The sequence below is a fragment of the Myripristis murdjan genome, chromosome 7, assembly GCF_902150065.1.
Source record: "Myripristis murdjan chromosome 7, fMyrMur1.1, whole genome shotgun sequence".
Lineage (NCBI taxonomy): Eukaryota > Metazoa > Chordata > Actinopteri > Holocentriformes > Holocentridae > Myripristis > Myripristis murdjan.
The window spans coordinates 19,306,893-19,321,704 of NC_043986.1; the positions used below are offsets into that span (position 1 = coordinate 19,306,893).

A 14,812-nucleotide genomic window follows, 5' to 3' on the forward strand; every position below is an offset into this window, starting at 1 on the left:
AAAAAAAAACAATAGTGCAATGTTGTGTTACAAATTCAGTGATATTAATTAAATGTTGAATATTTTCTTATTTAATTGATGAAATTGTATCCATCTACCATGTGATCAGACAGTTTCTGATGACAAAATGTGAATTAAATTGTAAAACACAGAATTCAGAAAACTTAAATTAAAACAGAAAACATGGAATATGAGAGAAAAATAAAAGGGAAACTGAAAAACATTAAAACGGATTTCATAGGCCCCTACATGTAGTTAAATGATCTTGCCTCCATATGGTCTGACCTTAGTAAATACAAGCAATATATCTAAGAATATGTGATTAAAATACATTATGCTTTAAGCCTGATCATATTTAACACTAAATGCAAAATATTATAATGGCAGATAATAGTAAGACTTCCCTTATACCTGTACAGATTTTAATAATAAAAAAATATTATCATAATATATATATATATATATATATATATATATATATATATATATAGTATCAGTGCCTTTCCCATAACACAGAGCTTCTCATCTCTAAAGCCTGATACCTTTTTACTCTTTTGTAAACACAGACTTACTGACATACTTTATGCAGTAAACATATCTGTTGAACAACTCAAAATACAAAGGCAAATGCAAGTGTTTCTACTGAATGGTGCAAACTGCTTCTGTACCAGCACCTTTGCATGGGACAGTGATGCTCAGGAGGTGAAAAGATAAGCCTTCAGGACGTCCTTCCCATCCTTGCCTTCCACTGAGGCTGTGATGCTGGAGTAGTCACAAGCTACATGAGTGAACCCTCTGCAACACATGACACAAACAGCAGGGACAGATTTAAGACATGACCCCTGAGGGAATGAGATGGTTTAAATGCCGGCTGACATTTGCCATAAAGCTGAAATATTTGTATTTGTCTTCAGGCTGCATAATTTCTCCCTGTTGATGCCAGCCTGCCTGCTGTTGATAGAGCACGTAGATGCATAGAAATGGCCCAGCATACCTGGACATTGTGTGAGAGCCTCCCAGTAAGTGGTATCGGCTCTCTAAGGTCAGGCCCTTGTCTCGATGATTTTTCCATGTCAGCACTCGTAAGGAGAGGTCCCGAGATGCCGTCACCACACGAAAGCTATCCTATAAAGTGTAATTGCATAAAAAACAGCACAAAAACATCACTTTCACGCGGTAACATTATACACATTTCACACATAGAATTTGTCTGTGGTGCGTTACGGTGAATATTTCCTGCACTCCACTTGAGAAAAGAGCCTACCACACATATGGAGGTGATGGGTCCAGTATGATCTCTGAAGCTCGCGATCAGGACTCCTTTCAGGGAATAAACCCAGAGCTCTTGGTCAATTGTCACCACTAAAGTGCTGCTGTCCTTGGCCTTCAGCTGGATGTTTGAGGTTCTGCTATCCAGCATCAAGGTGAAGGACTCCACCTGCTGGACTAGAGTGAGTTATAAAACATTTATAATGTGACAAGCCCACAATTAAAAGTAAAATTCCACCACCTGATATTTTTACACTGCTAAGTATCAGTTTATGATGTTTATTGCGTTCCAGTAGTTTTTTGGGGATGAAAAGTTATAATACAGTCCTTTTTGGTATGCCCTTTCCATTTAACACTACACACACCTATTTCATCAGACAGGTGTGTAGGAGAGAGACGAGTAGATAAAAAGTTGCAAAAAAGACTGCCCATTGTCTAACTTGCAACATTTCAGTGCTAGACCTTCCATCACAATTAAGTGTTTCATTCCAAGTGAGACATTGTGCAAGAGTCTCTTTTCCCCTTTTCCATTAATATGCCTTTATTCCAGTTCATTATTTCTAAGATTCCCATTTTCCACAATGCTTTTAAACAACTCCCAGAGAGCAGGTGAGAAGTTATTGCAACCAGCTGTGGGTAATACATGTAAGCAGAGAGAGTAATAGTGACAGAAATAGCAATAGCAGAGAGAGAGGACATGTATGCATCATACTGCTTTCTCAAAACATGTCTTGAGAAGTTTAGAGAAATTTGCAAAATTTTAATGCTGGTGCAAAATGGTGAGTCTAGATAGGAGCCTCTGATATTTGATACTGACGGTCTGCTGTTTATCACTGATGTTTTAGATGGCTGAAAAAAGTTGAAAAAAAGTTCTGTATTTAAACTCCACTGCAGCTTAATTGGACATCTTGTGACATAATATCATATTGTCTACTTTAGGCCAAACATCCACTGCAATAAGAAAATATACCACCAAATAACAATGCAACATCTATCATTCATCCATAGCAAGGTGGATTTTCTCTTTGAAGAACCATACCAATGTTTTTGCACATTTCTGCCCAGGTACTAAACTTATATATTACAACTAACTACCAGTTTCTTGTTCTTTCTTTTTGTAATATATATCTTTTAAACTTTCATGTGATAAACCTGCCTTAAAATTCTATGTTGCTCAAGGTAACATTTATGCCCAAATTTAAGAAGTTTTGGATTTGTGAAAATCAGTTTGTAAAGCAATATTTTCATCAGGGACTATTTTCTGGCACAGATGTATATTCAGCTGTGTGGGTGTCTTTGCACAGAAAGCATTTCTAAGCTACACTGAGAGGAATGATGCATTCATGTCCTAGGGGGAAAACTGGAAAACTAAACTTGTACTTGGCAGTTAGAGAGAATAACTATCATAACTTGTTAAAATCAAGAAGCAGCCAAGTCTAAATCATCCTTTTTCAATATCCATGACCGCTCCATGACCGCTTGTTCCCTCCCTATTAGTAATGAATGCACCAGAAGCGGTGTAGACTTGTCAAATCAATGTGGGCATTAAACTAAATTAAAACAGAACAATAAAGGTGCTATGACATAAATAAACCTGGGCGGGATGTTCACTGTGATGGATTACCTGTCTCAACCAAGTTTCAAGTCTCTTCAAGTCTCCTTCCTACTCACGACTCTCTACATGTAGGAAAAACGCATTCAGACATACAAAAAAAAAGTAAGGTATGCTTTGGTCGGTCGTAATGTAAAGCACACAGAAAATGGGCTGAATTATGCAAAAACACTGCTATGGTTCCTCAATGGCTCACCAACTGACTCGGATTATAATTTCTAATGGACGATGTGAGCATCTACAGTATATCACAACTAGGGGAATCGTGACTCGTCTAAATATCAGCACACATCTAAATCCTTACCTTGGATCTCTGACTTGTATTTAGTTTTTTTGATGCTGACATCGAAGACAGTGAGGGCTTTGTTATTTAAGTGGCCCTGGTGATGGATGATGGCCAGTCTGGCAGGCTGAGTGGGTATGAAGACAGCAGCCTGGCACCTAGTGACTGGCAGAAGCTGGCACAGAGGCTCTTCGTCTTCAGATGGAGAGGTTAAGCTCTCTGTGCATATCACCTGCCAGCAAATCATACAGCAGAAATGTACAAAATGTTTATCACTGCTTCTTGGCACTCTTATCAATGAACACCTTTCCCCCTGTGGTGTCATTTGCACAGATATGTAGTAAAAGAAAACAGAGAGAGCCCATGTGACCAGGAAACACAAACATAATGTCAGGCCATCAAAGAGAGCAAGAAATACCTTTGGACTTAAATCATCGTTGTCCTTGGTTCCAGCTAGGATCCATTTCTTGTCAGGTGAAACTAAGAGCATGCTGACTTTAAAACTGTCACACACCACTAGACTGGACTTTCTAGTCAAAGCTGAACCAGCTAATGTGCACACAGATCCCTGACTGGTTCCCACCTAGAACAAAATGGAATGAGACATATGTTATTTTGCTAGAACAACTTCTGGTTGTATATTATTTTCAGCAGTTACAGTGAATTGGCTGGTTACTCACAGAAAGAAAGCAGCTGTTGTTAATAGTGTACGGTAGCAGAGTGCAGTGTGGAGATGCAGTAGAGTAGGAGGCCACCTCCTGGCCAGTCTGACCTTGCCAGGTCTTAATGAGGCCAGTGGAGTCGGCTGTTACTACTAGTCCATGCTCTGTGTCACTGACAATCCCTGTCAAAGGACTCTGAACAGCACTGCACCACAGCTGCACACCCTGAGCAAAATAGAAAATAAATCCTAAATGCTACATTATATATAAATATAAATACCCTGATGAGATCATTTAACCCAGTGGCCTGCAATTTCCAGCCAGAAAGGGAGAAATGAGCTGTCACTGTGTTTTTACTGGAATGAAAAGTTGCATGTGCATGGCTTTCAACGACACATGGTTAAACGCCACTGATTCATTTAAATGACTTAAATACACTTTTTTTCCTTTAGAGGCCCAATAAATGTAATATAATTACCCTTGCTGAAACACTGTCACTTTGACTGGCAAATATGTCACACTGGTAACACTTTACAATAAGAGTACAACAATTAACGTTAGTTAATGCCATAATAAACATTAAGTAACAGGTAATAAACATTAAGTAACAGTTAACTAACCGTTAACTAATGTGTCTAAGACTCATGTACTGATGCTGTTCATGCTAAGGTATTAATTTATATGTTATTTATGGGTTATTGTAGATATTATTAACATTAGCAAATGCCATAATAATCATTAACTGACAGTTAATTAACCATTACGGCATTAACTAACATTAACTAATGTTACTTGTTGTACTCCTATTGTAAAGTGTTACCATAACACTTAAACACAAGCTTTACATGTACATTGTGGCAGAGAAGGGTTTGTTTATCATATATTCAATTAATAACAAGCAAAAAAAAAAAAAAAAAAAGTTCTGCAAAACCCACTCACCACTTACCCCACATTTTGATTTGTAAATGAACTGTGGATTGTGTCATCAATCCAATTATGTGCCTCAACACAGACTATTGTTATGCAAGTGCACAACTCTGGTAAAAGTACAGCTAAAAGTAATTCTTAAGTGCAGGATGAAATGCTGAAGGTGGTGTACTGACATTTTGGATGTCCCATGCCCGGACTGTACCATCAGTGGATGCACTGCACACGATAGCACTGGGGTCGCAGAGGTCAGGGTTCTGGCCCAAATTTCCCTGTAGGTACACCAACCCTATCACGCCACCTGGAGGACAATGACAAAAAAAAAAAAAAAAAAAAAAAAAACAACTAGATGGTAGTCATGACAGTCATGGGAAAGGAGATAGGGAGATTTTAACTAAGAGGCTGCCTTTATTCTTGTTTTGTTTTTTTCTTGTGACAATCTGTTTTTCGTGACAATCTCTGTCCTTTGTTAGAGATAAGCCACCGGAACTTACCTGTGTGGCCTCTCAGGCTTTTGCAGGTGTAATCACCACCAGACCGGCCTTTCATCATCTTCATCTCTAAGTGGGAGCGTCTCAGGAAGTACCTCTTCCATGCCTGCCGCTCATGCTCACCACTCCCCACCACGCTGAGATTACAGAAACTCCAGCGCTGAAGACACAGCCTCCTAAAGGGAACACACAGAGTGAACAGTACTGGAGGTTACATATATGACGATTTCAGGGGTGCATCCCTTGCACACAAAACTCTTGATCTACTTAATTCTGTTAATAAATGCAGCCCTCACCCTGCGATCTGTTTGGAAAACTCAGAGAGAAAGACATCTAAACACTGAGCTCACCTCCATAACCAGGGAGTTTCTGCAGCTTCGTGCCAATCCTGAAAACAGGCAGATATTCACGCACATATCACAGCTGTCAGACAACGCTGTTACTTATTCCAACAGTACATCGCTGAGGTATGACATAATTTCGTGCAACTTTAAAGGGGTTATTGCCTGAGCGCACTTCCGCAAGTTTACCACTACTTACCCTACAAACGCTGGATGCACTGATTAAATCGTCCTCATTAAAGAACGTAAATATGTGTATCAGGCAATCATCAATGAGGTACGGATGATGGGAGCCCATTGGTGCACTGAATAATACTAAACTAAACCCAGTGACAATGTATTACTGAAATCTCTGCGTCAGTGGTGTTGGGCTACTGTGCCTGTCAACTACGGAAAGAACATAGGGACAATGAGACTATTTTATCTATGTTTAAACCGGCAAGCCTCTCAAAGCCCCACCAGATGGCGCCATAATAAAGGGCAGGTGGCTCAGAAAGGTCTCCGGGCCGGAGGCGCACCAAACGCAGCGCGCGCCGGTCACTATACTAAATTGAGAAGAAGTGGGTAAACAATATTTTTAAACACAATGCATAAAAAGCTATAAATAATCTAATACATCATAAGTTTGATTTTACTTGTCTTAAATGGTGTTTATGGCGTCCAAACTTTACTTATTATGGATATAATAAAAAGAATCAACCATAGTCTAACCCTTTATGAGGCTGTCTATTTTTGGAAAATATTGGACCTTACATTCGCCTTGATCTTGACATTGTTGGTCTGCGGTTTGTGCGTCTTGATGCTTCTGTCTTGCTCAGCCAGGCTTTTCTACAGAAGATGGATCGGGTTCCCTCAGGCCTGATTTGATATTAAATAAGAAAAGAAACAGATTTCATGGACCTCAGACCCCCTTAATAGCCAAATTAATAGCCCCTCCAATCAATCAAGGTGAATGCACGGCAGAGGAGTATGTGTTGAGATTCAGCCCTGGCGGGATTCCTCAGCAGGGCCCCATGTCTCCTGAGAACACGCCCCAGATAGATGAGCCAGATATATAGCCAAGACCTGCGGGTAGCAGAGGAACTGTGAGAAAGAGATAATCGCACTTACTCACCCCAAGGGTTACCTGTGACACCCTCGCAATGACAAGAGGGCCCAGCGAAAGGGGACCGCGTACAGGGAGTTCGGATGATTTCCTAGCAGGCAATTTGTAAAAAAGGGTTTGAGCGCGTATTTATTGATGTTACTCGTTATTTGGAGTTACGCTGGAGTTACCTGGGCTGTGATCGATCGGAGAAGAAGCGAACCGAGTTACTCATCACTTCAAGAAGTTGTTGCATGAACCTGAGAGCGGGGCCGCAATGAGTCGGAGAACACGACGCTGGATTTTAAGAGTTTTACTGTGCCTAGGAATTGTTTATTTGAAAATTGGGTGAGCTGCGTTTATTTGAATTCACATTATGGGCTGTTTTATGTCCTTCTCGAGCACAACCGATCAGCTTAAGACTATAGAAATTTACAGCAGAAGCTTTTTTTCTGCTCCAAACACACCAATTGAGAACCCATAGGTTATGAACCATTAAATTGACTTTTTAGTGAAAAAGATTATGTTTAATAGGCCATACCTCATATTCAAGTTTAACACTTACCGAATAAATGACACATTACACACACACATACACATTATGGCCATTATTTCAAGTTTCGTTGTGAAGGATGGAATAGTTATAATAAACTTACTGGTAACTTTCAATGTAAAACTTCAGCCCATTGAACTATTCTAAAGGAGCCGAGACAATGTTAAAGCCTGCTGTATCTGGACGAGTGAAAAGAAGGATCTATGATTTTTTTTGTGGCTACACCTTAACGTAAATACTGTAATCTTGTAATAAATTTAGGAGGATTCTAAGCAAATATCCCAGTAAACTGCTATATTCATATTGGTCGCTCCTTTTGGAATAGTAGTAGGCTATATGACGATAAGTCCGATTTATTTCTTAGAGCTGCCGCTGTATCAAGCAAATTGTGAAAATGCTTTTGTTTAAAAAAAAAAAAAATGTTCGTAAAATTAATTGGGTAAAAAGTAGGCTCATAGGTCACCTCAAAACTAAAATATTATTAGATGTAATGAATTGCTGTTTGCTATTATATCTCAGTCATATCCATCTTCAATTCACAGTGGCTTCTCGTCGGTGGTGGCCCTAGGTGCGAGTATAATCTGTAACAAGATCCCCGGTTTGGCTCCCAGACAGCGGATTATCTGCCAGAGTCGCCCCGATGCCATTATCGTCATCGGAGAGGGAGCCCAAATGGGCATCAACGAGTGTCAGTTTCAGTTCAAAAACGGCCGCTGGAACTGCTCTGCGCTTGGAGAGAGGACAGTCTTCGGAAAAGAGTTGAAAGTGGGTATGTTGCCTGTCAGTTAAAGTTTGACTATAATTTGAAACTTTTTGTCACCGAAAAACACATGAAATTGCGCACCTCAGATCTGCCCAATTACGCGTCCAGCAGTGAGCATCGTGCGTCAGGTGCGCACAAGCGGTGTTCATAACTTTTGTTTTATTTCCGCTGCCACAGTGATAGAAAAGATTTTATTAAAGTCCCCTTTTGGAAAAATGATTTGCTTTAATCGGTGGAAACCCTCACATGCACCTTTATCCTTTCAAATAGACGATGCTCATGATCTCGTTCACAAAATTGCATCAGACAAATTTCACCCTCCAATAATTTGATGATCATCTGCCGTGTCTTATTGGATCCTCACTGCGAGGAAGATCCCATAAGGAGCCAGTGTCATTTACACAAGGCCTAGTTTTGCTCAGGACTTTCAACTGAGTGGGGGCTTTCTGAGCATGTATAAAAGGTATCTGAGGCCAGTACTGTAACAAAGCTCTTGTGAATGTTGGCAGCCTTTCTTTTCAGCCCAGCAGAGTCTCCAGAGACACATATTCACTGGTCTTTATCCTGTCTAGAGTTGGGTGCTGTGGCTCTCACTGTAAGGACATGGATCTTACCACGGGTATAAATTACAGTGAGGAAAAGTCAGGAGGGAAGAAGAAATTGAGAGTACTCCAGTGGGAATCAATTAGAGAAACAAACAAGATTCACATCAATGTTGCCACTACATAAACAATAGTTGCTCTGGAAAAACTTGAGTGACTGAGTTTTGTAAGGTCACATGTTGGCTGTTGTAAAACCTCTGATCTGACACATTAAAGGCTGTTGGATACTGGGAATAATTAGAAGAATTCCAGGAAGACATGCATTATATTGATATTTTTTTGAATTTTATTGTCAATGTAAGGAGATAAAAACAGATTTCAGTGCAGTTTTATCATAGAGCTCTCAAGACATCACCCAATCAGATCTGCTGCAGAAAAACAATAGCCAAATTCTTTTTTGACACAATGGTCAGTCGCTTGGAGTGGGCCAGCTGTTTGGGGCCATCTTGCCTGCTTCTGTTGGAAAAGAGGGATTATCTCTTCATGCTGCTGAAATGAAAACAGTGGTGTTTCACAATCTGTTCCTTTATGAATGAGTGGTTTAAGCCCATGAAGAGTCTTGGTCTATGGTTCCAAGAGAAGAGTCCAAGTCTATGGCTTGGACAGCCATGCCAAATAGATTGGTTTCACTGATCAGATTAGTGGTAGAAGCAGAAGGTTGTAAATGAATTCCATTGTTGATGCCTAGCTTGAGAGGGGCAGTGTAGCTTGCAATTGTTCCTATAACGAAGGGGGGGATGACCAATGAACTGGCATAATACTTAGGTGAATGTGAGGTACATCAGTATTCATCACTATAACATTTAGTTTGTAATGTTTACCCTTATACTGTAAGATCCTGATCTGAGAGACGTGTAAAGAGGTAGAATACATACTGCTGAGATGAAAGGGAAACGTGGCAGATGAGTAGTCACGTGACTTTCCTAATTCAGCTATTTTATTATAGTCCTTTTGAGTTTTCAGGCTGTACTCTGGTCTTAATATCTTCCACCACTTATTAGGAGGTTTTCAGGAATTCATACCACTTCTTGTTTTTAACCCATGCACTCAAGAACTCCAGGGAAAAAAATAACAACGGTGCAGTCAGAACTGACTGACTGCATCGACACACCTTCATTTTTGGCTTGGAGCCCATTGACTCTATAAAAACGTCCACATAATTGATGCTTCAATATGACTTTTTTCAATGGCAAGGGCATACATCCAAGATGTTTATCAAAAACACGGCAGCTTCACATAGTGAACCTGGTGGCAACGGGAAGCAACGGGGGGGGGGGGGGGGGGGGGGGGGGGGGGGGGGGGGGGTATCGTGTTTGTTTTGAACAAATAGAGACAAGAGGAGTCTGTTGACAAAGATATGGTGGATATTATCATCAGCAGCTTCCTTTACACGTGGTAGTGTAGCAAAGAACTAAAATTAAAAAGATGTATCTTCATAGTCACATTACTTCTAAGAATATGTTTATAAAGGCAAACCAAGTTAACTGCAATTCACAGCTAGTTTAAAAATGAGGTTTTAAATAAAAGATGCTGTTTTTTCATCATGTTTTCTCTTAGCTCATACGTTTTGACTCAGAAACTTTGTCTCGGGATCTCCCTATGACTCCTGACAGGTTAACTTTTAATTATTTGTCGATAATTCAAACACTCCAGTGTGCGTAAATGATTTGTTCGCTGGACTTGGGAGAGATAACCCCAGAATGAAGATTTGGATGTTAGCCCCCTATGAGTTTACTTAGACTGTGCCAGTTTCTGATCTGATCAATAGCTCTTCCTTCACGACAACCCTCTTATTCATACTGCTTTATTGACCGTTCCGCTAGAAGCCATTTTGGTTCACAGGCAGGACAGTTTCCAGGTCAGACTCCAGAACACTGCAGCCCTTGAGTGATATGTCAGACTCTGATGTAAGCACACATGGTGTTAATGGTTAATCTGTTTCCTATTTTAAAAATCATGTCACCCACTTATTGTATTCTCCGTAGACTTGAGGAACATCATGAAAATCATTTTTTCTTCTGTTTAAAACCATGCATGCTGTGGAATTTCAGATGTTAAAAAAATCCTGATTAATGTATTTACCTTTTTTTCTTCTCAAGGCAGTAAAGAGGCTGCGTTCACCTATGCCATCATTGCAGCAGGGGTGGCCCATGCCATTACTGCAGCCTGCACGCAGGGGAACCTGAGTGACTGCAGCTGTGACAAGGAGAAACAAGGCTTCTACACGAAAGGCCAAGGCTGGAAATGGGGGGGCTGCTCGGCCGACATCAGCTACGGCCTGGGCTTCTCCAAAGTATTTGTGGATGCCCGGGAGGTCAAACAGAACGCAAGAACGCTCATGAACCTCCACAATAACGAGGTGGGACGCAAGGTAAGTGATCAGCATGAAGATGATGTCTCTTCTTTGAATATCTGCAGTGACTTTAGAGGCTGTGGGATGTGTTGTAAAGGGGCATCCTCACATCTGAATCTTTTCATCTCTGTCTTTGAAGGCACAAAAGGATGTGAAAGTCAACATTAAATGTGAGGATGGACTGTAGGTTAATGATATGAATTAACAAGTTTAAGATTGGTCTCAGTGACCGTTGTGATTTAATATTCTCCACCATGCTGTGGTGCGCATGAATCTTGCCAAGGGTTTGGGCAATGGGGCCAAGATTGAACAGGCAGTGAAATAAAGGGTTGCTTTTAAGGGAAGAGCTGTTTAAGTGGCAGGGTTTGATTACAACCCAGATCTCTTCGCTGAAAACAGATTGACACTGTACAAAAAGGCATTTGCTCAGTCCCCCATGCTTTGCACTCTTGGGACAGTATACAGTTACTTATACCACATTCCCTCACACAATTTTCTAATATCATAAACCCACATCGGGTGTGACATGCTTGCACATGCGCCACGGGCGCGTTTGCCATTTTTCTTCCTAGTTTTGATCATCACTGAGGCATGTGTGCGTCTGTACTGTTCGATTTTGCCAGCCAAAGATAATCCCTAAAAACACACACGTGGCTTTTGTGATCTGTCCACATGCTCAGTTCATGGTTTCTTTGCGTCCATGGCTTTAGAACATTGCGGAGAGACAGAGAGACTCCAGCAAGTCTAGAGGTTAGAAATTGAGTGGAATAATGTGCCAGACAGCTAGGGCAAGGTTGGACTTAGCTGAAGAGGAAAGAAGCACCTCTGCCCAAGTCAACCAAGCTCCTCTCTCCCTTTTTCTCTCTCTGAGCCACAGTGGCCTGATTCACACAACCAACACGTCCTCACGCCAGCTGAAAAGCCTTTTCTCACACATTGTACTAAGGAGATCACTACTGCCATTCTGCATGTATTTCTGGAGCCTGAATTCAGATTGGCTTATCTAGACAGCTAAATTGCCTCCCAGTGAAGAGACTGCACTCTTAGATTCAAACTATCAGCAGTTTTCCTTCTTTCCCTTCTCCCTGGTAATAAATAGGCTCTCTGTTTTGATAGTTATCCCCCTCCTTTATTTATGCTAATCAAAAGCAGTGACACTGAGCAGGACCGCCGCTCACAGCTCCCAGGTCAAAGACGTCCAGACAAAGGCTGTCACAAGTGTTGGTCACAGGACAACTGATGGATTAGCAAGTGGAAGCCAACAGTTCCATTTAGTGGTTTGCTCAGGGATAAGTTGCTTTTCTGTTTTTGCTTACGGCTGGATTAAGGTTTTATTGTTAAATTTAATTGCCACACAGAACGTAAATAGTCCTTGATTTTGGAACTACCAAGAGCTTTTAGACGCTGTGGTAGATTAAACTGCAAAACCGAACACCTAACTTTCTACAATCAGGAAATTGGAATTGACTTTACTGCTCGCTAAAATCCAGTTTCAGTCAGTGGCACTTCTCATTGTCATCAGTTCAGGATTTAGCAGCAATCCCAGTCACTCATCACCTTGTACAGTCACTCTTGACATTTGTGTGTTGTGTGTGGTGACTACACACACAGAGCCTGAAATCTGATACATTATTTTGGCTTCTGTGTATATGGTATCACACAGCTATGTGGTGGGGTTGTGCTCCATCATCCTCTATTTGTTATTCACATTGTTAGTGGCACACATGTTGCACTTGAACTGAAGTGAAATATTTCAACTATGAATTGAGTGGAGGCAATCAGTTAGCAAATTATAATTTTCAATGCACTACTTAATGAAACAGTGAAACTATAATTGTAGTATGCTGCACCACAAATTGTTTAATAATGTAGCATTGCTGCTGCTAACTTGTCATTTATTATCCAAAAAACGGAGTGGTATACCTTTCTATTAATATTTCATCAGTAGTAATGGTAGTGTGCTACAACTTGTCACTACAGAGGATGTTTACAGACTAAGCTGTGTTTGTGTGTCTAGGTCCTGGAGAAGAACATGCGACTGGAATGCAAGTGTCATGGTGTCTCAGGCTCCTGCACCACCAAAACCTGCTGGACTACACTTCCCAAGTTCCGCGAGCTCGGCTACATTCTCAAGGAGAAGTATGCCCATGCGGTGCACGTGGAACCAGTCAAAGCCAGCCGCAACAAGCGCCCAAAATTCCTCAAGATCAAGAAGCCCTACTCTTACCGGAAGCCCATGGATACAGACCTCGTGTACATAGACAAGTCTCCGAACTACTGTGAGGCAGACCCTGTGACGGGGAGCGTGGGGACGCAGGGCCGAGTGTGTAACAAGACTATGATGCAGCACATCAGCGGCTGTGACTTGATGTGCTGCGGCCGGGGATACAACACACACCAATACTCCCGCGTGTGGCAGTGTAACTGCAAGTTCCTGTGGTGCTGCTATGTCAAGTGCAACACCTGCAGTGAGAGGACAGAGGTGTACACCTGCAAATGAGAGTATTTATTGGATGGTGTGTGTATGCAAGTATGCAAGTGTGTGCATGTGTGTGCATGCACAGTGAATGTGTGTGTGTGTGTGTGTGTGTGTGTGTGCGCGCACGCGTGTATGAGTGTGCATGTATGAGTGTGCATGTATGCGTGTGTGTGTGTGTGTGTGTGTGTGTCCATCTGTGGGAATTTGAGTTTTATGTATGTATGCTTTCAAGGACAAAGTGGAACTGTTAAACTTTACAAGAAGGCTGTCATTGCAGTCTAGCCATACATAATGTGGAACTACTGTACATGCAATGAGTTGGAGAGGTGGCATCATGACTTCTTTTGCACACAAAACCCCTTCACCCCTCTTCATGGATTTTGGTGTTTGCTGGGGTGCAATAATGACTCCAAGCATCATAAAGGGAAAAAAAAACCTGTACTTTGGCGTACAGGATTGGATGGCTACAGTGTGAGTCATTTTGACAAAATGTCAAGACCTTAAGCTATGGACACGTGCTGACATTTTGACTCTTTGGGAAATGGACATTGCCAGTGCAAAATGAATCAATGCTGGATGTGATTGCTGGACAGTGAAGACTACTGTAGTTCTCTGTTCCTAGTTCACTCCTTATGCACAGATGAAATGACACAGCCATTGGGAATATTTAACATACTGTATTTAGAGAATGAAAAATAATTAATATTAATTTATTCAATAAAAAAAACTACTGATTTTGTCCATTATGGATCTACAGTAACTAGATGATGGGAGGTTTTAGTTTATTAATGCAGTCAGAAATAGTCCACAGCAAGTACACTGGAATTGAGTCAGCCTGGAATAATGTGTCGTGTTTTAGAATAATAATGTTCCAGATGAAACTGGTATAGGCTACTGACCTTCTGACCCTCTCCTGAGTTTGTCTTCCCTCTGTTTGCTGCTAGTCTAGAGAATCCTATTTGTTGAGGTAGAAGGCTGTACGCTCTGCTGACTGTCTTCAATGGTGATGCTCACTTCAAGCTGATTTAGCTCCCAGGACTTATCCACTGATCAAAAACACAGGCACATTTTCCACTTTTGGTAAATATTGGTTAATAGAGTATATTTTGTAAAAGGCTATTTTTATATGAATGTCTTATTTATATCTCTTGCATATTCAATGTCAAGTTCTCCCCTTCATCCCTGTTTTTAAATCCTTGCAAACAAAGAAAGAAAAAAAGCTGATATGTAAGCTGGCCCCTGCTGTCACTGCCATAGTTGTATATTGTAAATGATAGAAACTGTTTATATATGGCTGTGTTCAAACTGCTGTGTTTACTGCATTTCATGACTACTATTGATGGAATACAGGAACAGAATGACACTAACAAGCCAATGCCTCTGAGAGTTTGTT

At 40.9% G+C, this 14,812-nt stretch overlaps 2 protein-coding genes across 2 annotated transcripts; one reads left to right on the forward strand and one right to left on the reverse strand.

Annotated features, from left to right (window-relative positions):
• Positions 1 to 22: 22 nt before the first annotated feature.
• Positions 23 to 5,960, reverse strand: fbxw12 (F-box and WD repeat domain containing 12). Its single transcript, XM_030056372.1, has 10 exons — positions 5,785 to 5,960; positions 5,595 to 5,632; positions 5,248 to 5,420; positions 4,930 to 5,054; positions 3,845 to 4,051; positions 3,583 to 3,747; positions 3,186 to 3,396; positions 1,265 to 1,446; positions 995 to 1,125; positions 23 to 795 (listed from the first exon to the last, which is right to left on the reverse strand). Exons 1-10 carry the CDS (start codon positions 5,881 to 5,883, stop codon positions 696 to 698), a joined length of 1,431 nt encoding a protein of 476 aa, XP_029912232.1. The 5' UTR covers positions 5,884 to 5,960; the 3' UTR covers positions 23 to 695.
• Positions 5,961 to 6,720: 760 nt separating this feature from the next.
• wnt7ab (wingless-type MMTV integration site family, member 7Ab) lies at positions 6,721 to 13,490 on the forward strand. The gene is made up of 4 exons (XM_030056373.1): positions 6,721 to 7,017; positions 7,765 to 7,991; positions 10,687 to 10,958; positions 12,958 to 13,490. Exons 1-4 carry the CDS (start codon positions 6,947 to 6,949, stop codon positions 13,438 to 13,440), a joined length of 1,053 nt encoding a protein of 350 aa, XP_029912233.1. The 5' UTR covers positions 6,721 to 6,946; the 3' UTR covers positions 13,441 to 13,490.
• The last annotated feature ends 1,322 nt before the right edge of the window (positions 13,491 to 14,812 follow it).

What these genes read in the sequence shown, in the direction of transcription:
- fbxw12 (XM_030056372.1), bottom strand. Translation starts at nt 5,883, where the DNA reads ATGGGCTCCCATCATCCGTACCTCATTGATGATTGCCTGATACACATA. An exon ending in GAAACTCCCTGGTTATGGAG is followed by an intron (nt 5,421 to 5,594) that starts GTGAGCTCAGTG and finishes TGTTCCCTTTAG; the next exon opens with GAGGCTGTGTCTTCAGCGCT. An exon ending in ACGATGATTTAAGTCCAAAG is followed by an intron (nt 3,397 to 3,582) that starts GTATTTCTTGCT and finishes ATTTGCTGGCAG; the next exon opens with GTGATATGCACAGAGAGCTT.
- wnt7ab (XM_030056373.1), top strand. Translation starts at nt 6,947, where the DNA reads ATGAGTCGGAGAACACGACGCTGGATTTTAAGAGTTTTACTGTGCCTA. An exon ending in ATTGTTTATTTGAAAATTGG is followed by an intron (nt 7,018 to 7,764) that starts GTGAGCTGCGTT and finishes TTCAATTCACAG; the next exon opens with TGGCTTCTCGTCGGTGGTGG. An exon ending in CGGAAAAGAGTTGAAAGTGG is followed by an intron (nt 7,992 to 10,686) that starts GTATGTTGCCTG and finishes TTTCTTCTCAAG; the next exon opens with GCAGTAAAGAGGCTGCGTTC.